The sequence below is a fragment of the Tursiops truncatus genome, chromosome 9, assembly GCF_011762595.2.
Source record: "Tursiops truncatus isolate mTurTru1 chromosome 9, mTurTru1.mat.Y, whole genome shotgun sequence".
Lineage (NCBI taxonomy): Eukaryota > Metazoa > Chordata > Mammalia > Artiodactyla > Delphinidae > Tursiops > Tursiops truncatus.
In genome coordinates this window covers 93,599,343-93,623,490 of record NC_047042.1, presented here as the reverse complement: position 1 = coordinate 93,623,490, position 24,148 = coordinate 93,599,343, and the positions used below count along the sequence as shown (strand labels likewise).

Sequence of the window (24,148 nt, the reverse complement as noted above, 5' to 3'; positions counted from 1 at the left end):
TATTCAAAGGCAAATTCCATCCTCATTTTCCAAACGACAAAACTTACCTGCCTGAGAGTTTAAGTGGCTTGTTCATTGTCACAGGGCTAGTCATTAGCAGATCTCCTGGTTTGTTGGGCTTTTTCATGGACTGCTCTGCCTGCAACCAGCAGGGCCCTGACACACCAGGGAAGACATCAGGCATGCCTGGGAGCAGGGGGAATGGGCGTGGAGCAGGGAGACCTCCCAGGGAAGGTGGCATTTGACCTGAGAATTGAAGGACTCAAGAGGGTTCAATCATAGAAGAAAGGAGAGAAGAAAGAATATTTCAGAAATAAAGCAGCTCTGTGAGCAGAGGCACAGAGCAGGGCCAGAAGACTGCCTGGGGAGTGAAGTCTCCCTCCCTCCGTCTCCTCTGAGAGGCTGAGATAAAGGAGGAGGAGAGGCTGAGGTGTCTCCTGACTGATAAACAGGCTCCACCCAGAGGCCAATAGCTTGTGAGTGGGCACAGGGGCGCCAGGTGGCAGAAGCGCCCTTTCTCCAGGAAAAAGGAACTGGGGTGGGGTAGGAGGGAGGCCGTTTCCTGAATCCCCGTCCTCAGACTCAGCACCTAGAGCAGGACCAGGAAGGATTCTGGGAGCCAGAGAAAAGGCCAGACAGACGGCAAGTCCCCTGGAGAAAGCCATTCCCTTTTGCAGTCAGATGCCTCGGGTGGGAGGTGCGGCTGGATGGTGTGTGAGTGCCCGGCCTGCCCCTGGAGAGGAGGGATGTGTGGCTTGGAGGACAGGACCGGTGAAGGAGAGGGAGGTGACGGGCAAGGGAGGGAGGGAGGTTAGGGATACCTTTAGGGGAGAGGTTCCTTCTGAAGCACTTCTGGGAGCACTGCCCTGGCATGCAGATACACAAGTGTGTGTGTGTGTGTGTGTGTGTGTGTGTGTGTGTGTGTGTGTGTGTGCGTGCGTGCACGTGCGTGTATGGGGGAGTAGGTGGGCAGGGGGAGGTGTCCAAATGGCCTGATATAACTCTCTTTAATGTCCTCCCTTCCTGAACCAGCTTCTCTGTCCTCCCTCCTCCTCATTCAGTTCAGGAGGGTGGAGACGAGTGGGGGAGAGCCATGGGGTCTGAGCCAGCGAGCGGAGCGGGGACCCGCAGGAGACGGGAGGTAAGTGACCTCTGTGACCTGTGCGGGGCAGATTTATGACAACCCTGCCGGCTCCCAGGGGTCCAAAGAGGGCTGGGTTTGGGATAATGAGGGGTGTTATCTCCATACAAAGGGGCCCAACACTAACTGTCCCTTCTTTCTCCTCTCCCCTCCCTTTCCCCACCCCTCCCAATATCCTCTCTCCATCTTGTGGTTTTCACCTCCTGGCTCTCTGCGCAGAGATCTCCAGAAGAGGGGCTGCCCGCTGTACACGGCAGACAGTGGGCGATGGCCAGGCGAGCGCTAATGACAGTCCTGCTTTTCAGTCTAATCCTCGCTGGTTCTCTGCTGCTTTGGGGCTACGTTTTCCAGGGCTGCGGTCCTGGTAAGCGAGATCCTAGGTCTCCCACGACCCACTCAGCCCTCCCTCATTCTTGGACCCCATCCATCCATCCATCATCCTGAGGCTCTGTGTCCATTAACTGACACTCATCCCGACCCTCTGGGGCCCCGGGTTCCCGACCTCTTCCCCCTTGAATCACGCTCCTGGCCGCCAGTCAGACCATTTCCTCCTCACCAGGGCCTCTGTCCCTTTCCCTCACCAGACATTCCTTTGCTTAGCCCCTTGGGGGAGCCCTCATCGCTTTCTCTTTCCCAGCTCTGAGCTTTTCCCCACAGCCCACTGTGAGACGCCTGTGTGTCGGGACCTCCTGAGTCTTTACCTGGCCTCTGGAAACACCAGTGTGGCCCCCTGCACTGATTTCTTTAGCTTTGCCTGTGGAAACACCAACAGGACCACTAGTTCTTTTCAGGCTCTTGCAAAGGAGAACAAGCGCCGACTTCAGAGAATACTGGGTAAGGAAATCAGGGTGGAAGATTCTCTTGCCATGGGTGCCACTGAGCCTAGAATGATCACAACTGTTCCAAGCCTGTGTGCCTGTGGAACACCTGGCTTGCACCATCCTCCATTGGCTCTCAGGGAACTGCTAGGTTTGCTTCTCCATCACCGTACATTTCACCGCAGGTACCACCTCTCTTCCATCTCTTCTTGTCCCTCCTTTCATCTTTTCTTTACCTAATCCCTATCCTCTCTCCTTTCCCATTTATCCACGATTGCTCCATTCTCTCCAAGTTCTCCCTTTCACCAAGTTCCATCTTCTGTGTTACCTCCCTTAAATTTTCAATTTCTACCCGATGCTAGGTGTCTTCCCGCACTGGCATCTCCTCAACGCCTGTTGCACTTTAATCTTTCTCTCCATCACTCTCATTGTCCAGCCCTCAGACCCTTCTTGTCTCCTAACGCGCCCTTGTCAGTGTTATCCTCTCCCTCCCATCGCTTCCCAGACCCCCCTCTTTTCACCATTATCTCCTGTTCTCCCTGAAACCTTGGACCATGGTGTGCAAGTTGAACTGGAAGAAGCTGAACTGGGATGATGGAGATGACTGATTGGAGATGATGGTGGGAGGAAAGAAGTGGCGTAGTGGGTGAGAAGTGATGGAGGGGTCCTTATTGGGTTGTGTGTAAGGGAATGAATATAGATGGGCACAAAAGAGATGCTGGAGGGAGAGGAGGACCAAGTTAAAAAGGCTGGAGGTAAGAAGATTCCTGTAGATGGTGGCTGTGTTGAAAAGAACTGAGAGGAAAACTGTGAGGGAGGAACCAAGGCCACATAGGAAGTAGGAAGTTGGTCCCAGGAAGTTGGTGGATGGTGGCGAGGATTTGGGAGTAAGCATGTAACAAAAGGAATGCATTTCCTGCATATGGGAACCCAGAGAACCTGTTGACGGTATCAATTGGAATCTGGAAGAAATAAATGTATCCCTTTGCCCTCCTTCTTTTGATGGGAAAAAAAGTGGAGGTGGGTATTCCCTGCATGGTAGAGGGGCACGCTTTCACTTACGGTATGGAGATGAAAAGAAAAAATACACTTCGGACAAATTCTGCTGCCCATAATAGAATGAAAGGATGCCAGGGGGACTGAGGGAGAGGTGTTAGATGTTAGAAGGTGGAGGATTCAAATGGGTTTGTGTTTGGGTTATTGTCCTGTGTGTGTTTGTTTGTTTCCTGGGATCAAAGAGAGGGGAGAGTCCAGACTAGGGGAGCCTGCCCCTATTTTTTCTCTTTGCTAAACATTTCCTCATGCACTTTCCTCTCTCCGATCCCTTAGAAGTCCTCTGATTTCCCCAATATTTCTAATTCGTTCATTCATCTCCCTCCTGCCTCTCATTTCTACTTTCTCCTTTTTCCATACTCTACTTATTCCATTTCTTTTTTTCCTCCCGTCTTTTTGTCTTTATTTCCTTTCTCACCTTTCTCCCTTTTTTTTTTTTTTGGCCGCGCTGCTCAGCTTGTGGGAGGTGGGATCTTAGTTCCCCAACCAGGGATGGAACCCGGGCCCTCGGCAGTGAGAGTGTGGAATCCTAACCACTGGCCCGCCAGGGAATTCCCTCACCTCTCCTTTATCCTCCTCGTTGTCTTGTCCGTGCTCCCGTTCCCAGCTCTTTTTCTTCCATCAAGTTGATCCAGCTCATCCCATCTTCCCAGTTTTCCTCATCCCTCTCTTTCTCCCCTTCCCTCCTTATCCCTGGAAGTCTTCCCTTTCCTATAACCTTTCTGTCTCCCACCTTCCTGGCTGGTGCCCCACTCCTTTAATTCTCCCACACTTCCTTTCTAGAAGCCCCAGGTTCCTGGCGCCTGGACTCTGGGGAGGAGAAAGCCTTCCAGTTCTACAGCTCCTGCATGGACACAGGTGCCATTGAGGGTGCAGGGGCTGGTCCCCTCAGACAAGTTATTGAGGAGGTGAGACCCGGGGCATCAACGTTTCTGGATGCATAACACGCAAGACCAACATATGCTCAAGGCTGCCGTTTTTTCCCCCCTAGAGGATGGGTCTCTTTCCTAGGGATTTGGGAGGGAGATGGAAATGGCAATGGCCTGTGGATGTATTAGGACCTTGGGTGAGGGTAGGGAAAGAGGGATAGAGGTGGAGCCCTAAAGGGGTTAAGGGACTCAGAGTAGAGGTCAGGAAGCAGCAATGGTGGTGGTGGGGTTGGTCTCGGAGACTGTCCCTGTGCTGAGCCCTCTCTCTCTCCTTCCCAGCTTGGAGGCTGGCCAATCTCCGGTGATTGGACTCCCTTAGACTTTAACCGAACTCTGAGCCTTCTGATGAGTCAGTATGGTCACTTCCCATTCTTCAGAGCCTATTTGCGACCTCTTCCCACCCCTCCGTACACGCCGGTCATCCAGGTGAGGGAGGCACTGGCAAAAAATGTAGTAAAACCTGGGCCTGACTCACGTTTCCTCGGAGAGGAAAGATGTGCGATCCAGGGAAGAGACTTATCTTTAGGGAAATTATTGATGTGAGAACCAGGGACTTCAGGTGAGATTAGGGAAAGGAGCAGCAGGGCAGTTCTGGGAAGACAGTAGTCTTGGTCTTCCTTGTAGCGTCTGGGATGGTTCCCCTGTCTCTCGTATTGCCCTCCTACGATTTAGCTTTCATTTTCCCCAGAGGGACCTTTCTAAACCAAGAGCTAATTATGCTGTTGTGTCTGTTTAAATGCCTTAAATGGCTCACTAGGTCAGCAGGATCTGGTTCTTAATCCTTAGCCAAGCCTTGCAAGTATGACCCTTACAAACTCCTGCAGCCTTATCTCCTCCTTATACCCCAGGCCATGCTCCCTCGCTTACAGCTCCAAGGACATTCTTCGGTTCCTTGCATACATGGCTTCCTTTGCCTGCAACGCTACGCCTCAGTTCGCACACTCAGCCTGGAAAACTCATACCTATCTTTCAACTTTTGGTCTTGATTACTATCCCTTCCGGGAGATCTTCACTGAAACCCTGGCTGAGATGTAGGTGAACCCCTCTGTTCTCCCATTTCCTGTCATCTCAGCATTTAGCGCTGTGTTGAAGACTGAGCCTCTCGAGAACAGGCCCACGGTTTATTCAGCTCAGGTCTCTGGGACCTAGCACAGGGCCAGGCATCTAGAGGCCCACACCAGGTGTTTGCTGAGCGGGTAAAAAAAATTAAAGCCTTGAACGCATCGGTATTGTGGTAGGCCACGTGACCCTATATATTGGCCCCTACTCTGCAAAATGCCACGAAATTATATGAGGATGAATATACAAGAACTGACAGTGCACATGAGGCATTCTCAAGTTCAGTTCTAAAGGGTGTGCTGAGGGGTTTAACTGGTGTGGCCTTTGGAAATTGGTTAAGACCTGAAATGGTTAAGGAGAAGCTCAAAGGAGGGAGAGTGTGGGCTGAGTCCTGAAGCCTGGTTGATTCGTACAGCTGACGGTGAAGCTAAAGGGCCTTATAAGGGCTGCGGGGAAGTCCTGAGCTAAGGGAGGAGCCTGGAATGGTGTGACACCTCTGTGGGGTCAGCAAGGAGGCTGGTCTGTTGAACAGAGGATTTGCGGGTAGGGGTGGGGTGCAGTGGAAGGTAAAAGTAACGCTGAAGACATGAAGTTGAGACTGATTATTCCTGGCCTACGACACTGGACTGAGGTGATAACTTTTGACATAATAGAAAAAAATGAGTTACAGAGGCCTTTCAAATATGATGGTTGTACATAGAACCCAAGTACAGTCAGCGGTTTTCAAGGTCAACCTAGAGGTGCTAGGCAGCTAGATGAGCCACGTTGATTCTGAACTAAGATGATTGTGGCAGAAATGGAAAGTGAGGCCAGGCATGAGGATGTAGGCAGCTACCTACATCCTCATCCTAGTGGTGATGGATGGTCCATGGTGATTCGACTGGTGACTGACTGAATATCAATAAGAGAAATGGAGAAACTAGACAATGACCCCACAGTGTTGGTTTGGTGTGGATGGGAGGAGGGTGGTTCCCATCACCTTGAGACTGAATGGTCTCTGAGGGGAAATACAGGTAGAGAGAGTGAACTACAGAGGGAGAGCCCCGATGAGGTGGTGCTGGAGAAGAGTAAGAACGGTCAGGAGGTGGGGGTCACACCAGCTCAGCTGAGCCGCAAAGGACAGGGGAGAGACCAGTTCAGGAGGGAGGGGTTATCTTTGATTCCAGAGACTTCTGGGCTTAGAAAATAAGGAATGAAAAGACACCATTGGAACCTTCTAGACATAGCATCAAAATGGTCATGGAGATGGACTCCGATTTTATGGAGTTAGGAGGAAGGTAAGGAGGTTGAAGCAAAGGCATAGATGACTTTTAGTTCTTTAAAGTTTGGACAGAAAATGTGACAAAGGAGTCAAGTGAAAGCTTTATTCAAGAGAGCAGAAAAGTATATAGCTCCAGGTGGGAGTAGGATATTGAAGTCGGAGAAGTAAAACAAAAAACGTGGGAGCAAAGATCTTCGGGATAGAAACAAGGACACACCGATGTCAGAAGTAGGGTGAAGTACGTGAGGGTAGTGGGCTACTTGCCTGGGGTGCAGAATTTAAGAGGGTACCCAAACTCACTAATCAAGATAAATAGTATTTCAATAAATATTTTTTAAAATGTCAAAATCAATGCAAAAATCCATGATGAACAAAATATCAAATCTTTGTTCATCGTGGATTTTCTTTCTTGAAAAAACAATGGATCAAAACTCTATTGCGGACTTTTGGGGAAACGTCTACAATTCAAAAAAAATGATCAGAAATACATTGTGGATTTTTGGGAAAAATACATGATGAACAAAGTTTTGCTATTTTATTCTGTGGGGATTTTTAGCATTCATTTAGATTTTTAAAATTTCAATTAAGATATTATCGATCTTGATTACTGAGTTTTCAGTACCTCTCAAATTTTGCACTTGAGACGGGTATCTCACTCCCTTTACCCTAGACCTGGCCCTGGTACAGACAATGATTCCCTACAGGACATGGGTTATTATGCTTCTCTCTTGCTGAGCTCCCCCAAACTGGTTGAAGTACCTTCTTTGCACATTTGCACGTCTGTACTCTTCCCCCATGTCCCTCGCCCCCCAGTCCCTGGCTTTCTTTGCTCTCTGGCTCCTCCTCTGTGCCCCCTTTAGTCCATCTCCTGGGGCCATCTTCCTGGTAAATGCCCATCTCCCCACACCTGTCCTCTCCTTCCTCCACATTCCCCACTTCTCTCAGTCTCTCTTGTGTCCAGATAGACCAGCCAGAGTTTGATGTTCCCCTCAAGCAAAAGCAGGAGATGAACTATGCCCAGGTAAGATGGCACTGGGGACCAAGGTCCTGACCTCTTGTGCTAGAGAAAGGCAGGGGCCGACGGTGGCTGTGACTGAGGTTGCCTCTCCCCCAGATCCTGCGGGAATACCTGACTTACCTGAATCGCCTGGGAACCTTGCTGGGAGGAGACCCAAACAAGGTGGGAGAACACGCCTCCTTTTCCATCTCCATTAACTCACAGCTGTACCAGTTTCTGAGGCCCCCGGAGCAGCAGCAGGCACAGGGAAAGCTCTTCCAGATGGTCACGATTGACCAACTGCAGGTACCTTGAACCAGGGACTGGATGAAGATGGGCCTGAGGGTCTCGCTCCCAAACTTTCTTGACCTTCTTGTCTTCTTTCTCCTTATTTCCTTAATTCCATTCCATCCCTAACTTTCCTGGCTCCATCCTTTCCCTCAACCCCCCGCCTCCCCACTCCCTTTCCTACCTGAGGGAGGGGATGCCCCCTCTCCTCCTTTCCTGTCCCCCCAAGCCTCCGTATCCCTCCTTTAAGGAAATGGCCCCTGCCATCGATTGGTTGTCCTGCTTGCAAGCGACATTCGCACCAATGTCCCTGAGCCCCTCTCATCCCGTCGCAGTCCATGACCTGGAGTATTTGAAAAACATGTCGCAACTGGTTGAAAAGCAGCTGTCGAAGCACAGGTTTGCCCCACGTGGGAGGGTGATGGAAAGAGGGTCCGAGGACCGGAGGTCTCAGGGACAAAGAAGACTGGAGAATGCAGGCTAGTAAGGGCCTCGCAGAAAGATGGGAGGGATCTGGGGCCATATGGGGGCAGAGAGGGGGTGGGATGGACGGCCCAGGAGGACATGGTGGAAACAGGAAGAGGGGCTCGGGGGGCATGGGGTAGGGAAACACACACGAAATGAGGGATCCAGGTATCTGACAAGACATGGGGTTTGCTGGGAGTAGCACCCAGCCTGTGAAGTAACTCTGAGCTGTGGGAGATGCTCGAAGGCCAGTTGCTGGGGACAGCTGGGCATTTATGTCTTGTCAGCAGCTGAGGGGTGTGGGTGGGAGGAGAAGGTACGTGGGATGAGTAGATGGAGGAGGTGAAGGCTGGGAAGAACCTGGGGGAGAGGCTGTTTCTCATCTGTAGTGAGAGGATTCTGGGGCCCTTGTGGGAACGATCAGGGCGTCGAGGAAGGTGGGAGGAGGGAGGATGAGGCTCTGCGTTGGGCTCACTGCTGTCCCTGATACTGTGTGGCCACCACTTGGAGGCAGTGGCTTCCTTCCAGGGCCTTGGGCTCAAAGCCCATCTTCATAGTAACTCAGTGGCAGCAACGACTAGAAATTCTTTCAGGGAGAAGCAAACAGCCGTTCACGCAGGTGCGATTTGTATCCTATGTAAGGATACAAATCAAACCCGGTGAGAGAGTTGCCAGCCGGGCAGAGAAAGGTCCTGCATCCCAGCTTTGTTGCTCTTAGAAGATGCATCTTAAGATGAGCTGAGGTTTCTTGGTTGTGGAAGTAGCTGAATCTGTTTGGTTGAATCTAAGTCCAGCCTTCATCTAGCCCAGATCCTCCCCCACCCTCGCCCCCGCCGCTGTGACTTGAGAGGTCCTCCTCTTCATCTGGTCCTTTCTTCTATCATTCTCCACCCCAGCCCAACCCACATCAAGAAAAGCTCTTCTTAAAACAGACAAAAGTTTTGAACAGTGGTTGCCAGGGGCTGAAGGGTGGGGAAATAGGGAGAGGTTGGTGAAAGGGTACCAACCTTCAGTTGTAAGGTGAAGAAAGTCTCAGGATCTAATGTACAACATGGTGACTATAGTTGATAACATTTAATTTTGCGTCGCTGTATTCTACTTTGTAGAGATTGTGGTTTTTTACAAGTGAAAGGTTTGGGGCAACCCCGTGTCAAGCAAGTCTGTGGGCACCATTTTTCCAATAGCATTTGCTCACTTCATGTCTCTGGGTCATATCTGGGTGATTCTCGCAACATTTCACCCTTTTTCAGTATTATTTTAATTGTTAAAGTGATCTGTGATCAGTGAACTTTGATGATACTTTAATCGTTTTGGAATTTTTTAGCAATAAAATATTTTTAAACTAGGGTTAAAAAAAAAAGATAGAAAGAAAAGCCCTTCTTTTTTTTATTTTTTGAAAAGTCCTTCTTGACGTGTTCACATGTGAAGCAGTTATTCTCTATTAATACAGAGAAGGGCTTCCCCGAGAGTATCAAGGTGACCTATCCAAGGGGAAGCTTTTCTGGTGTTTTCCCCAGAGCCCGGGGGTATACTGTGGGTCTCTTTTCTCTCCGCAGGGACTTTCTGCAGAGCCACATGATCTTGGGCCTGGTGGGGACCCTTTCTCCAGCCCTGGACAGTAAATTCCAAGAGGCACGTAGATTGCTGAGCCAGAAACTGGGGGAGCTGACAGGGCGACCACCCACGGTGAGGAGGGGCAGGGAGGAATCCTCCCGGATGGGGGGCTAAAGGAGCATCTGTCCTTTGGGGGGATGAACGTGGGCATAGCCCCCTCAGGGAGGGGCATGAAGATAGATGCCCCAGGGTCTGGGCTCTCGTGGAGGCACTCAAGGCTGACACTGAGAGCTGAGGCACCAGGGACCAGACCCTTAGGCACACATCTGGCTACCTCGAGGGCCTTTTGCTGATTGTTAAAGTCTAGATATAAAGCTCTAAAGTGATCAAGGCCTGCTTTTCTTTTGTCATGACCCCTAGACTATTTGCCTGGTTATCCTGAGTGCTGTGATTTGAGGGGCCGGACATACAGCCTAGGGTTCACTGGAGTAAGAGGCAGGGACCTTCCCTTTGTCTCGGTGACTCCAGCGTTCCATGTCCAAAGGTGCTTCACGAGGAGCTCATCTCTGACATCCCGAGGGTTCTGTCGGCCACACCGTGGGCTTCGTGGTGCAGATCCCAACATATCAGAGGAGGGAGCTGTACCAAACGTGCTCTACTAACCAAAGTCTACTCTGTCCATACTCAGTTACTGAGAACTTTGAAATCCTAGGTCGACACATCCAATCCCAAGAGGAGGCGTCTAGAACATAAGATGTCCTCCATCCTCAGGCAAGGCCTCAGGGTAGTCTTGAAAATCACTGGGTTTCTTTTCTTAGTAATTTGTGGACCATTTCTCTGCCTTGGAGAAACTCATGGCTTTGGCAACCTGAAATATCTGTGGAATTCAGAGAAGGGAATTGTAAATGCAGGGACTGGAATGTAGTTATTGCCTATTGAGACTTTCAAACGTGCTGGATAGTTTTCTAAGCCCTTTAGATACATGAGCTGATTTGATCCTCACGACAATTCCATGAGATGGGCAGACCGTCCTGTCCCTGTTTTATTGATGGGTAAATTGAGACCCAAAGGTTAAGGGGCTTGCTCGGGGTAATATACCTAGTAAGTTGTGAGAGCTGGAATTCGAACTCTGGAAGTCTGGCTCCAGAGTCTGTGTGCTTAATCATTGTTAAAAAAAAAAGAAAGAAAGAAAACCCAAAAAACTTTCTAGAATTTTCACTCAGGTAGGCTAGTCCCCAAGAACCTGTGGCTCAGCCTTTCCCTTGACTCAGATGAGACAGAGCCCCAACCCCTCTTAGTTAGGGTTGCTACAAAATCCCTGGCACCAGACAGCCTCCTGGAAATCCCAGAACCATGGCCTGGTGGTGCTTTTTGAAAGGTGTAAGGATGCCAACGTTGAAATTCACACTTAAAAAACTTAGAAGGCTTATGAATTGCTAAAGTCACCACCCTTTATACACATATATATCCTTTATATACATATTATAAACAGCCTTATATATCTAATAGGATATATAATTGTCCTTGGGCTTAAAAGCTGAATCAAACCCTACCAACAAATAGTTCTGTGACTTGGTGAAGCCCTTTCACCTGTCTGGAACAGTACCAGGTATGACACATATTAATAATAAAAGCTGACATACATGGAGTAGTTACTCTGTGTCAGGCATTGCTTATTTTATTTACTATTCCCGGAACCACTCTGAGGTCCTCAGAAAGGACATGTAAGGTTCCCAAGACCACACAGCTCCTAAGTGGAGGAACACACTCCAAAACAGGTCTGTCTGACCCGGGAGGCCATATTTTTAACCACAAACTGTGCAGGATTGAGAAATAGTGGGTGGTAACAAAAAATGCCTTGGCAAATTCTTTCTATAAAGGTCAAGATAGTAAATATTTTTGGCTTTGTGGTCTATGTGATCTGTGTTGCAACCACTCAACTCTGTCCTTGTAACACAAAAGCAGTCATATGCTAAGTAAATGAATGGGCGTCACTGGGTTCTGAGAAAACTCTGGTTTAGATACTCTTGGAATTCCTAAGAGGGAGAGATGAGGGTGGGTTTAAATGATCAGTGGGATATCTGAACGGGAGGTAGGACGGAAGCAGTGTCTAGGGAGAAGAACGGGTTTTCCGGCGGAGAGAGGGATATCGTTTCATTGCAACAAGGCACGGGGCAGGCTGGCTAAGGCTTGGTACAGTGTGACAGATCCTCCTAGTGGCTTTGGCTGAGCAAAGGTGATGGGACTTGCAGGCAAGGCTGTCCTGCTGCTGCTGGAGCCTGGCCTGGGGGGTTTGAGAATCAGCCTGGGAGCCAGCACACCTGGAACAGAGAAAGCAAATAGGATAAGAGTAGGGAGGAAATCAGAGAGGGGAGGAGGGGATTATCCGGAACCTGGTAGGTCACCGTAAGGACCTGGGTTTCTCTCTGCATGTAACAGGGGCCTATAGAGGGATTTATCTGTTTTATGTTTTAAAAGATCATATTCTGAAGGTAAGCAGCAGTGTTTCCTGACGGATGTGTGGTGTGAGAGTGAAAGTGGAGTCAAAGATACCACCAAGGTTTTGGCCTTGATTTGATCAAAATTTGTATTTCTATCCGATGGTTGTTAATTACAGATGTCTAACCATATTCTTCTGAACGAATTCTAATGCCCTTATTCAGAAGGACTGTTAGGTCTCATTATCTGACCATATTTTGTTTGTGACTTTTGAATATATCGTCAATGAACCTGGCTGTTAAGCCAGGTCTTCCTCTTATTAAACGAGAAGCTGAGTTTGGGGAATTAAAAGCAGAACCTCACATTGTTGCCCATTAAATGTGAACTGTTTACACTCAGCCCAACCTCCCAATTTATTCAGGTAATTTTAGCCTTTGTTTCAATGATCTGTTATTTCTGCCTTAGGTCATTCATAGTTTTATTTATTGCATCTTCATCTAGATTACTGGTAAAATTCTGCAGAGGGAAGAGTATTGGGTCAGGTTATTGAAGACCTAGCGTAGAGTCGTCAGTTCCTTTATGCACCAAATGTTAATTGAGCCCCTATTATATGCCAGACACTTCTCTAGGCCCTTGGGAATCTTCATGACCAAAATAGACAAAAATCCCTCAAACACTTATATTCTAATGGAGGCAGAATGACAGTAAGCTGAATAAAACATATTGGATGGTATTAAGTGTCATGAAAAAATAAAACAGGAAAGGGAGAGAGGCATACTAGGTGAGGACGTGCTACAATGTCCAGTGGGGTGGTCGGGGAAGCTCGTACTAACTTGGAGTCAGTAATCACTGATGTTCCCTTGTGGACCAGTCAGTCAGAATCCACTCAAGTCACACTGTCATTTAACGTGGATTTCTCCATCGATTTCACAAAGATGTAAGTTTTGGTTTTACCAACTGCTATCTTGAAATCAAAATCATGCCAACAGAGTGGGGTAGAACTTTAGAATTTACAGAGCACGTTCCACGTAGTGTTTCCCCTGCTCTCCCAAGTAGCTTTGTGAGGAAAGCGGAACAGGAAGGCAGAACAGGCATTAGGCTCATTTTTATAGCTGGCGTAACTGAAGTATGAGGGTTTAAGTTAATAATCCACAGTTAGTAAATACTGAATTCTCTGTACAGAGGGAGCACTGCGGTGGTCCTTGAGGCTGAATCTGGCCCATAGGTGTGTGTTGTTGGCCTTTGAAGCTTTTTATAAACTGTTAGGTGATGGCACAGCAAGACTCAGAGTTCCAGCCTTTTTTGTTGTTGTCAGTGTGAAGCTCTGGCAACACGGAGCTAGCCGTCTCCAGGGGCGACAAATGACTGGGACCGAGTGATGCAGCCAGCAGGGCTGCGTCCCTCTCTCCGGTTTGCCGTACCCCTTCTTGTCCCGGGGTTCTGACGTTGGACTGCTGCTCTCACTTAGGTTACCTCATGGCCCCTGTTTGAGTTTGTGACTCCAGATCTGCTGTTTATCCTAATTTAATGATCCTTTAAAAGTGATGACATTTCAAAAGGATTTTGATATGATTCGTCCTCAGTGGTGCTATGCTGGCCCTCAGGAGTTACACATTATTTTCCAAGTGTCCAAAAATAGTCGGTTTAATGATTCATTCTAGAATTTTGTTTAGAAATTAACATTAAGGATTCCTGACTCACCTGTAATCTCTAAAATCTACCTTCCCCTTACTGAAAATTGTGCAAAAATTTGCTTCTCTCCAGACTCTTGGAATTTTTCCTGATTTTTATCAAGTCTATCATTACTCATCGTTCTAAGCTTGTATCTGCAACTTTTTTTCTTTCTTTTTTAAAAGATTTTTTTCTTCAAGTATAGTTGATTTAGAGTGTTGTGTTAACTTCTGCTGTGCAGCAAAGCGATTCAGTTATACATATATACCCATTCTTTTTCATATCCTTTTCCATTATGGTTTATCACAGGGTTTGTTGTGTTTTTTTTTAATTTATTTATTTATTTATTTATTTTTGGCTGTGTTGGGTCTTCGTTTCTGTGCGAGGGCTTTCTCTAGTTGCGGCGAGCGGGGACCACTCTTCATCGTGGTGTGCGGGCCTCTCACTATCGCGGCCTCTCCCGTTGCGGAGCACAGCCTCCAGAAGCGCAGGCTCAGTGGTTGTGGCTCACGGGCCCAGTTGCTCCGCGGCATGTGGGATCCTCCCAGACCAGGGCTCGAACCCGTGTCCCCTGCATTGGCAGGCAGATTCTCAACCACTGCGCCACCAGGGAAGCCCCTATCACAGGGTTTTGAATATAGTTCCCTGCGCTCTACAGTAGGACCTTGTTGTTTATCCATCCTGTATATAATAGTTTGCATCTGCTAATCCCACACTCCCACTCCATCCCTCCCACATTCCCACTCCCGCAACATTTTTCTGTTCCTTAAAATTAATCTTTTGAGCCTCATTATCCTGGGTTTGAAGTATCTCTTCTATCCTTTATATTTTAGCAATGATTTTTTTTCTTTTTCTCTGTTTTCAATCAATGTGGTATACTCCATCACTCCACGTCTTGAGAGACAGCTCAGATACTCATAACCCCCAGCAGATGAATATACAACCTGCCAACCTCCACCCCCGAGACTTACGTTCATTTATAGATTCTGGAAGTTGTTTTCCCGCACATAGAACATATGACTCAGCACAAGTGTGACCAAAAGGATCCCAGAGTGGCATAGGGTGAGCAGTGGGTGGTCCGAGGTGGTGTCCACACTCTCCAGGAACCAGGTCAGGGCCTGCCGTGGCCTGGGCTATGGGCAACAGCATGGAACAGGCAAAGGATTTGGAGAGAAGGGCAGGCACCAGCCAAAGGGATCAGGAAACAACTCGAGAACCAGGAGGTATAGAAAGGGCAGGCAGGTCCACACTACCAAGCTCCAGGCTGATGTGTTTGCTCCTGTCCTGGGTGCAGCCCTCCACCCCCGGCAGCAGTCTGATGAAAGGCAGCCTCAGAGCCGAGCTTGTCATCGGGGGCCTGCAGCACCTGCACTGGACCCAGGCGTTGCTATCAGACCGAGGTTGCCTTTCTATTTGTATTTCACATTTGTGAGTTTCAGAGCTCCAAGTAATACACTCTGCAAAGTGTCTGAGTCCCTTCTCCTCAACAGGAGAAGGTTCTTAAAAGGTCTCATGGTGAGGGGACAGACAAGAACGCACAGATGTGGGCAACCGGGTCTGGAGCAACCTCCAAAATGATGAACATTCTAATAGGCCCAGGAGTGTCTTCGATGACAGAAGTGCTGGCCTTCCTTTCTCTTTCCTCATTTGTCGGAAGCCCCATAAACTCTCTCCAGCCTTAGGACCGGAATGCGGGGTGGCAGCCTAACTGCCTGACCTGCCAGGACGTCTGGGGGAATAAATAAGTTACAGGAATGAAGTCTTATGACTTCAGCCCACTCAGCCCAAATTAGCATGTTAGCCGGTTTTTCCTAAGTCGCAGCTCAGCTTTCCCTTAGGCCAGCTTCCTGAATTTGTTTCTCACCTGCCCTGCGTCATCTCTGGGCCTACGCTTGGTCGTCTCTTCAAAGCCATCCACCCCAACATCTCTCTTTTATGTTTCTTAGTCTTCCCATCCTGCTGTTAACACATTATTTGACCAGGGGATTTTTGCAGAAACTAACGCTTGTGGCAGTCATATGTCTCTGGTCAAACGTGTTAAAAAACACCCCAGTTGCCAAGGCCCTCTTTGAGTTTTTATTTTTTAATAAATTTATTTATTTATTTTTGGCCACGTGGGGTCTTCGTTGCTGCATGCGGGCTTTCTCTAGTTGCGGTGAGCGGGGGCTACTCTTCGTTGTGGTGTGCGGGCTTCTCGTCGCTGGGGCTTCTCTTGTTGCGGAGCACGGGCTCTAGGTGCGCGGGCTTCAGTAGTTGCGGCACGTGGACTCGGTAGTTGTGGCTCGCGGGCTCTAGAGCACAGGCTCAGTAGTTGTGGTGCACAGGCTTAGTTGCTCCGTGGCATGTGGGATCTTCCCGGACCAGGGCTCGAACCTGTGTCCCCTGCATTGGCAGGCGGATTCTTAACCACTGCGCCACCAGGGAAGTCCCCTCTTTTGATTTTTTGTCTAACCGTTTCTCTGCCTTTGAAGTTGAAGACGTCCATCCTCTCATCCTATATCCTTTTCCCTGATTTGGCAGAAAGTGTCTTAGTGCTCTGAATTCGTATATTTAGTCTTTTCTTTTTTCCTCTTCTCCCACCAAACAATATGGTATCTAAAACCCAATTTTACTCTGATAACTTCCTTCTTTATAAGACAAGGTCTTACCGTATGATCCTCAATAACCATTTGGAGAGTGGGGTAGGAAGGCAGGAGGCAGGGAGACTCTTCCTTCTTCAATTTCTCTTTTAAGTAAAGAAGCTTGGGAGGATGGGAGTCTCCGCCGGGCTCTGTGCGTGGTGGGTGGGGACAGGGTGGCAGGCGTGGTGGGTGGGGACAGGGTGGCAGGCAGACCTGCTAAAGTGAGAGGGTTGGCTCTAGTCCTGTCCTTCCCAGGAGCCTTTCAATCATCCAGAAGGATGCCTCCCAGTGGCCTGGCTTTCAAATTCAATAGGCAATAAACAAGGATAGTTTGCCCAACCCAGGCTCATGAGACTAATCCTGGAGGAGATGTGAGCCCCTCTTTGCTAAGCAGCATGACCCCATGTGTGTCACCAAAAGGGGTTATAGAGTAAAGGGAGACAAACCCAGAAAGTCCAGCAAAGAGAGCATGCTCTGGGGGTGAAGGTCTAGGTGAGACTGGCCTGGGAAAGTGGATGAGGAAGACGCCTTGGCGGGAGCCATTCATTCCAGCTTTGTCTCTGTAGCCCGCCCACCCTCGCTGGATGACGTGTGTGGAGAAGACGGCAGCCTTCTTCAAGCCTACGCTGGCAGCCTTGTTTGTCCGTGAGGCCTTCGGCCCCAGCACCCGAAGTGCTGTACGTGAGGGCCCTTCCCCAGCCCACGTCCTTCCGCCCCTTCCCCGCCAACCCATCCTCTCCTAGTTCTAGCGACTTTGCTCTTCTCGATGGTCTCTGTGGTCAGAGAACCAGCCAGTTAGAGAGAGAACCCAGAGAGGGACACGCTGCATCCCTAGGGTCTGCACAGTTTAGCTCTGAGACACAAAGTCCGCACAACACACACTGACCTGGACAGGTCACCCAGCTTTCCTGCTCATGTGTTTCTTCAACCATAAAATGAGAAAATTGAACTGCATGACCTCTAAGCCTACCCCTTGTTTACCTGTGATTTTTTTTTAACAACACGTGAAATGACATCAGAATGGAATGCTATCATCTTCAGAAGCGCTAATAAATAACTACTGAACACTTTTCAGTGCCTACCATGTGCCTGATACTCTTATAAGCACTTTGCACCAACTACTTTAATTCCTACTATTATTATAATTTTAAAGCAGAGAGAACTGAAGCACAGAGGGGTTAAGAAACTTGCCCAAGATCACACAGCTACCAAATAGCAGAGTTAGGATTTGAACTCAGGCTCCCAGTGTCGTCATCCATTTTCCTCCATCAAGAAAGGAAATGCACACGGTGGTAGATGGCCGAGAAGGCAGTCAGTACACAGTCGGGGTGTGAAGCTGGGCAGGCTTCAGCTCGTTGCGAAGCTGAGGAGCCCTGGAAGTTGGAGAGAGGAAATGCAGGCTGTAAGAAACAGGGTGTGAGGACGAGGGCCCTCGAGAGCAGAGAAGGGGATGGTGGTCCACCTCCTCCCGCCACTTTCTGAGAGGATTGCCCGGCCGAGAGAAAGGACAGTGTCACGGAAAGGAGCTGTCTACCCCGTCAAGGGTCAGGAGTGACCAGTTCCCACCTTCCCCTTCTGTGCTTGGTACCTCCTCCACATCCCCACAGCTCTCCGTAGCCTGAGTTTTTGGTCACCTAGTAGGTAGCACTTCGCACTTTCTCTGTCTGAGACCGTCCTCCTTCTGGCAGCCCCTCAGGGTCGAGGCCCCTTCCTAGAGGCCCAGTGGGCAGGGCCCAGCACTGAGGCTGAGTTTGATCCTGTTTCTTTCTCCCTGCCCCGTCCTGCCCACAGGCCATGGAATTATTCACTGCGATCAAGGATGCCCTCATCGCTCGCTTCCAGATGCTTCCTTGGATGGATGAAGAGACCCGGGCAAAGGTCCAGGACAAGGTAAGGCCAGGAGAAGGAGACAGTGTGGGAACGTGTAGTAGGTGTGAACTGAGTGTTGGATCAAGAGATCACAGGGCCTGGAGGAGCGTGCTCAAGGCCAAGGGCACAAGTATAAACACCAATATGCCGCACACACATCCTGGGGGCAGTACCAGAGGAAGGGACAGGGCAGTGAGCAGGAGAGATTCCTTCTGATAAGACTTGGGACAGCTAGGTTCCTTCCACCTTTGTGTCTCTTCCCAGGTCACCCAGCTGCAGGTGAAGATGGGGGCCCCGGAATGGGCCTTGAAGCCAGACCCAGCCAGACAAGAATACAACGATGTGGGTTCCTGCCCTCGCCATTTACTCTTTAACCCTCAACTTCTTCACCCACCCCGATCCACCAGAGTGGCAGACAGTCATTTCCCCTAGTTGATCCTGAGAAACCCTTCCCTGCCCTGGTGCTGCTGGGGCCTGATGGGCGGATAGCCACACTCTGGATCTTGCCAACAGAAGAGTAGAACCTTTGCAGGTCACGTTGAGCGTGTGTGCACACTCGCACCCATGCATTCGTGTGACTTGCCTGAGTATTTGTGTGCTGGTACGTGTGAAGCCCGTTTGTACCACGCAGGCACTGGTGTCATGGCGCTGGTTTTCCACGATTCCGGGGAGGTCCGCGCATCGGGGCTTAGCTGTCTGGGTTCAGATGTCCGCGTCAGGGTATGTCAGTGTACATCTACATTTGTCTCCGTGTATTCGAGTTGCCTCCTGCCTCCTCCCAGATACGACTTGGACCCAGCTTCCTGCAGTCCTTCCTGAGCTGTGTCCGATCCCGCCGAGCTAGAATCATCCGGAGTTTCCTGCAGCCTTTCCCCAACCACAGGTACGAGGGCGAGGGAGACACAGACACCGCATCCCAAAGATAGCCGTCCAAAATGAGCAGGAAAGAAAGCCAGAGGCTCAGGGGAACAGGAACAGTGACAGTATGCGGGAACGACGGCACGTAAATGATAGAGCTGGTATTCATATGTACTCTTTCCACAGGTGGCAGGTGCTCCCCTGGGGCGTAAATGCCTACTATTCAATACCTGACCATGTGGTGGTCTTCCCAGCCGGACTCCTCCAACCCCCGTTTTTCCACCCTGGCTACCCCAGGTATGGGCCATTCTAAGTTTCCCAAGAGCAATGGACCCATGTTATGATGAATGATGGATGCGACTTATGGTTGGAGAATTGGGGCCAAAAACTTGGAAGGATTCTGAGGGTAAGACAAGCCCTTGCCCCCTAGAGCTGTGAACTTTGGCGCCGCCGGCAGCGTTATGGCCCATGAGCTGCTGCACATCTTCTACCAGCTCCGTGAGTAACAGCGGGCCATTGGGAGATGGGGCCATCGGGAACCCAGGTTGAAGGCCCCAAAGGCATCCTAGAGGGGGAGAAGGGAAGCTGTGCGAGGGCTCCGGGGTGGGGTCAGTTCTGAAGCCTTTGCAGTGCTCCTGGGAGCCAGCCCAGTTTGTGGTACCCCCGTGTCTTCACCCCTGCATCATGCCTCACCGTTTCATTCCCTTGCCCCATTTTCAACAGTATTCCCTGGGGGCTGCCCAGCCTGTGACACCCATGCCCTACAGGGGGCGCTAGTGTGCCTGGAGCGCCACTATGCTGCCTTTCCATTACCCAACGGGACCTTCTTCAATGGCTCCCGCACATTCCTGGAGGATGCTGCAGACACGGGGGGACTGGCCATTGCACTGCAGGTAACTCACATCCCAAGGGCTGCGATCTATTTTTACCAGCAGAATAGAGAGCCTGTCCCCAGTTTTTCCTTCCACCATCCCTCAGGCAAACATAGCAAAACGTTCTGCCCTTCACATCCCCACTGAACAGGTGGCAACTTGAGGACCCCCTCCGACTCCATAGAGCCCTCTTTTCTAGATCCATAGCTCTCACGGCAAGTACCTTTTCTCCTGGCTCAGAGCAGTGTGTCGGTGCAGAACTTGGAAAGAAGGACCGTGAACTGGGTTTGGATATTGCGTGTAGGGCATCAGATTTCCAGATGGCCACGGGTCTAGAGCCTGAGGGCGACTCTCCATCCCACTCCCATATCCAGGCATACAACAAGAGGCTATTACGGTACCGTGGGGAGACCACCCTGCCCAACCTGAACCTCAGCCCCTGGCAGCTCTTCTTCCGAAGCTATGCCCAGGTAGGCAGCCGACACCTCCCACCAGGGCTTAGTCCATGTCAGATAAATGCCCTATCGTTAACACTCAGATATTGTTAAGCATCTTCCCCCCAATGCCACCAAGCCTCTGCTGCACAAATCCCCAATGTCATCCTTTCACACGTGTCCCCTTGGGACCATCCCTTCATCCTGCTATAAATTCTTCTACCGAATTCAGCAGTGCCTTCAGAAAACGGAAAACGACTGTATTCCCAAATCCCTCCTTGAGATGAGCCCAACTTTTATCTTCTCTCATTTCTTCTGGAGACACAGATCCCTTCAAAAGGAGCCTTAACAGACTACCTATAGACCACGTTCCTCCTCGGAGACCTCGCCACGCAGTGGGGTCCCCCCGTGACATAACCCCCGCACAGTGTTCTTACAGCAGATCCCTCAGCAGATAGTGCCCCCAATTCCTCAGGATACTTAGAGATCCGCACAGTGTTCTTACAGCAGACCCACCTCTAGGGCACTTGCAAATGGTATGATTGCACAGACCAGCCCTCCCCAGATACCCACTGCCCGATTAAATGACCCACAAATGGCAAATACCTTCCTTCCTCCATGTGGCCCTCAGAGCATTGCTATCCCTGCTTTTATCTTTGCTGTCCCTAGTTACCACCTGGTCACCAGGTCTGCCGTGTCCTGCTGACCCTGATACCCTGCTTTTCTCCTTACCCTGTATGGACCTCTCTTTCTCCCCAGGTGATGTGTAGGGACCCCAGCACCCAGGATCCTCAGGACACTCACAGCCCTCCTACCCTTCGAATCCACGGGCCCCTAAGCAACAGCCCAGCCTTCGCCAGACACTTCCACTGTCCCCACGGCACCCTCATGCACCCCTCCAGCCGCTGCCAGCTCTGGTAACCCAGCTGGCTCCCAAAGAGACCTCAGTACAGGTGTATCAGCATCTCCCTGCCCCATCCCTGGAATCAGGACAATACCTCCTCTCCCCTTCTGTTCCAAAAATAAAAGCCGGCCCTTGGCTTCTGCCTGTCTCTTAAGAACACTTTCCTGCTATGTCCGATGCCTAGAAGTCAGAAAAAATCAGAGGAGAAACCGCCAAGCAGAGTTCCAAGGACGTGAGACAAGGAAAGAACCAGTGAATGAGCTAAAGGTCGGTGGAAACCGGTTAGAGACAAGATTAAGCTGCCCCCACTTGTTTCCAGGATTTGATTGTTATTACTCTCATTGTTGCTGCCTCCCTACCCCTAATCTGTTGTCCTGAGCAAAGCCAGGAGAGGCTGGGGGAGAGAGAAGGGCAGGGGTCCGGTGTGTCCGCTCTTGGAGATGGCCCTCAGAGGGTGGGGGGGAGGGTGGGCAGGGGCCGTGGGCCGCTGAGAGGTCAGCACGGGGTCTCTCTGATGCTGCGTCCCGAGGGGGAGGGTCATGGGCAAGAGCCAGGAAGCCGCATGTACGTCACCCTCGGGAGGAGCGCTCCGGACCCCCACGGGGAGGCGGTCAGTAAGCTACCGTGAAGCGGAGGCAGATGTCCAGGTCCTCATCCAGGAATCAGGCCACCGCCTCCGCCTCCAGGTCCCTCATAGGAAAACCACGGTGCCGGCCAGGTTCAAGCAGAAGGCGAGGTGGAACAGGTGGCCACGGCTTGCCACCGCCTCTGACATCTGCTCGTCCTCTTGCTGGGTCATGTCGACTGCCTGCCACAGCTCGCCCACCGAGGAGGCCACAAAGTGCTCTGCAAACTGCTCTCCATCTTGGTCTGAAACAGGGGACGGGGGACAGCGTGAAAGGACTGTTTCTGATGCCCCCCCTGCCCCCCGCCCCTGGCCCGCCTTGGAAAGAGGAAGGCATTGGGGAACCTGGGAGCCCAACCGCCCACACCCTTGTTCTTGACCACAGAGGCGATGCTCCATCTGGGGGGTCTCTTCTGGTCTGTGTGTGGCCATAGCCCCAGCTCAAGGGCACGCACTCCCCTCTGCCAATTCACACTGCCTCCTCCAAGGTGTTACCTCGTCTGGGGAGTGAGGGACCAACGTGGAGGAGGGTGAACTTCCAAGACCCTCTTCCCGTATTCACAGGGTCCCACGCACATCCGCTGGCCCCGGCACACCCTGAGTACGGCCCTGGTGAGGAACTGCGGCTCTAGGCCCTTTACAGGACACTCACACTGCAGTAGTAGGGCCTGGGGTGACCGCCCGTAACCCAAACCTATCTCAGCTTTCCCTCTGGCCTGACCAGTGATCTGACTCCAAAGAGATCTGGTCCCCGGCTTCAGGCATCGTCCCCCTACTTCACCTACCTGTAGAGGGTGTTTTCTCTTTCTGACTCCTCTCGTCCAGGCCTGGGCTCCCTTTCTGAGGCGTCACCCCCTTGACCCACAGCAGCAGGAGGATGGATGCCAGGAATGCTGCCCTGCAGAGCTGGGAGCCCAGGGAAGTCATGGGCCTTCCCTAGTCCCCAGTGCCCGGCAGGACCCTCTCCTCCCTCCCCTGTCCGTTGTCCCGGCGCTTACCCCTTCCCAGCACCGTTTTCTCCCCTTCCCTTCCATAGGACCTCTGATGTCATGAGCTCTGTGACATCACAGTCGTGGGCCTGACCCTCATCCCGTCCTCTTGGAGAGTTCCGTTGGCAGGCAAGAGCGTGGAGAGTGGCTAGCAGGGGGCAACTGAGGCTTCCAGGATGACCACGGTGGGCCATTCTGTGCAGAGCCACAGCAATGACTTAAGAGTTTGTGGAGTCCTTTCATGTCCATTATATCATTAGATCCACATAGTAACCAGGACTCAAAGTCACGGTATTGCCAAACCCATTATATAGATGAGGAAACTGAGGTTCACAAAAGAAATGATTCGCCCACTGACTGAAGATCACACAGATAATAAGGTGCAGAGCAGGGCTCTTGGCCGATTCTTTAGATTCTAAATATCACACCTTCCCACTCCTCTGTACAGCCTTTCTCAAAGGAAAGCGACTTGCATAAACTGAGACCCAGACCGGATGTCGAAATGGGGATCTTCAAGTCCTGGGCTGTGCATGAAACTCAGCTCCGTCAGAAATGAAGGAGGGGGAGGGCGTGGGTGGAGGAGGGGATGGGTACCTGCTCTGGGTGTGAGAGAGACAGAGAGCAGAGTGCCTTGGACCCAAGTGGAAACCTTTCTCTCACTCATCGTCCTCTCCCGGACTTCCCTCTATCCTAGCCATTGCCCTCTTGTACTGGTAGACTGAACACCATCTTCCCTCATTCCACATCCTCCTGTACTCAGACACAGAGGAAAAGTTGTTAGAGACCCAGTGTCTAAACTCCATCTCTAAAGGGTGGGAGGAGTTACAGTCTTCAGAGAAAAATCAGTGTGGCAGACAGAGGCAAGGATCCCAAGTAACGGATCTCAAGAGACCTGCTTTCACGTCCCAGTGCCTGCCCCTGCCCATGACCCTGGTGAGCACAGACCTGTTGGTAATGGACTGTGGCTTACATCTGCTTCCTGGAGCAGAGAGATGGGGAGGCAGGATGAAGCCCCACCCTGAAAAACCAGAGACAGATACTGGCCATGAGCGACAGGAGGGGGTGCCAGGACAGGTGGGAGGGGGGTCTTAGACACGCTGGAACTATCACCACCAGCTCACACCGCTCCTGGCGTCCACGTACCCTGCACCTGAAGGAACCGCCACGTGCAGGGGTGAGGATGTGCGCAGAAACACGTACCCTTCCTGAAAGAGGGGATCGCAGAAATGGAAGGGCCCGTGGAGCTTCCCTCCCACGGATGCTGCCCACACCGTCAGACGGGCTTATCGGGAGACTGTCCC

The 24,148-nt window shown here is 50.8% G+C and overlaps 2 protein-coding genes across 4 annotated transcripts; one reads left to right on the top strand and one right to left on the bottom strand.

The window, feature by feature from the left end:
• The first annotated feature begins 891 nt into the window (after window positions 1-891).
• On the top strand, window positions 892-21,413 carry KEL (Kell metallo-endopeptidase (Kell blood group)). Of its 2 annotated transcripts, none has more exons than XR_004528023.2 (18): window positions 892-1,141; window positions 1,361-1,505; window positions 1,799-1,975; window positions 3,796-3,920; window positions 4,221-4,367; window positions 7,223-7,282; window positions 7,376-7,564; window positions 7,797-7,945; window positions 9,568-9,697; window positions 16,863-16,973; window positions 18,088-18,186; window positions 18,430-18,507; window positions 18,948-19,048; window positions 19,210-19,320; window positions 19,454-19,521; window positions 19,747-19,916; window positions 20,047-20,365; window positions 21,089-21,139. XR_004528023.2 is itself a non-coding variant. In XM_033862733.2 (18 exons), exons 1-18 carry the CDS (start codon window positions 1,094-1,096, stop codon window positions 21,248-21,250), a joined length of 2,166 nt encoding a protein of 721 aa, XP_033718624.1. In that variant the 5' UTR covers window positions 892-1,093; the 3' UTR covers window positions 21,251-21,413. The 2 variants fall into 2 exon arrangements, 1 of the variants encoding a protein (XP_033718624.1); XM_033862733.2 differs by having other exon boundaries at window positions 20,270-20,365; window positions 21,089-21,413.
• Window positions 17,527-22,845, bottom strand: LLCFC1 (LLLL and CFNLAS motif containing 1). 2 transcript variants are annotated; one of them, XR_012334130.1, is made up of 3 exons: window positions 22,644-22,845; window positions 21,857-22,103; window positions 17,527-17,669 (listed from the first exon to the last, which is right to left on the bottom strand). XR_012334130.1 is itself a non-coding variant. In XM_004320966.3 (2 exons), the coding sequence occupies exons 1-2, from the start codon at window positions 22,783-22,785 to the stop codon at window positions 21,925-21,927; spliced, it is 321 nt and encodes a 106-aa protein (XP_004321014.1). In that variant the 5' UTR covers window positions 22,786-22,845; the 3' UTR covers window positions 21,555-21,924. The 2 variants fall into 2 exon arrangements, 1 of the variants encoding a protein (XP_004321014.1); XM_004320966.3 differs by lacking the exon at window positions 17,527-17,669 and having other exon boundaries at window positions 21,555-22,103.
• Between the last annotated feature and the right edge of the window lie 1,303 nt (window positions 22,846-24,148).

Coding starts and splice junctions, on each gene's coding strand:
- LLCFC1 (XM_004320966.3), bottom strand. CDS start 22,785: ATGACTTCCCTGGGCTCCCAGCTCTGCAGGGCAGCATTCCTGGCATCC. Junction 22,104..22,643: donor AGAGAAAACACCCTCTACAG/GTAGGTGAAGTA, acceptor CCCCTGTTTCAG/ACCAAGATGGAGAGCAGTTT.
- KEL (XM_033862733.2), top strand. CDS start 1,094: ATGGGGTCTGAGCCAGCGAGCGGAGCGGGGACCCGCAGGAGACGGGAG. Junction 7,283..7,375: donor AGGAGATGAACTATGCCCAG/GTAAGATGGCAC, acceptor CCTCTCCCCCAG/ATCCTGCGGGAATACCTGAC. Junction 19,049..19,209: donor CAGCCTTTCCCCAACCACAG/GTACGAGGGCGA, acceptor CTCTTTCCACAG/GTGGCAGGTGCTCCCCTGGG.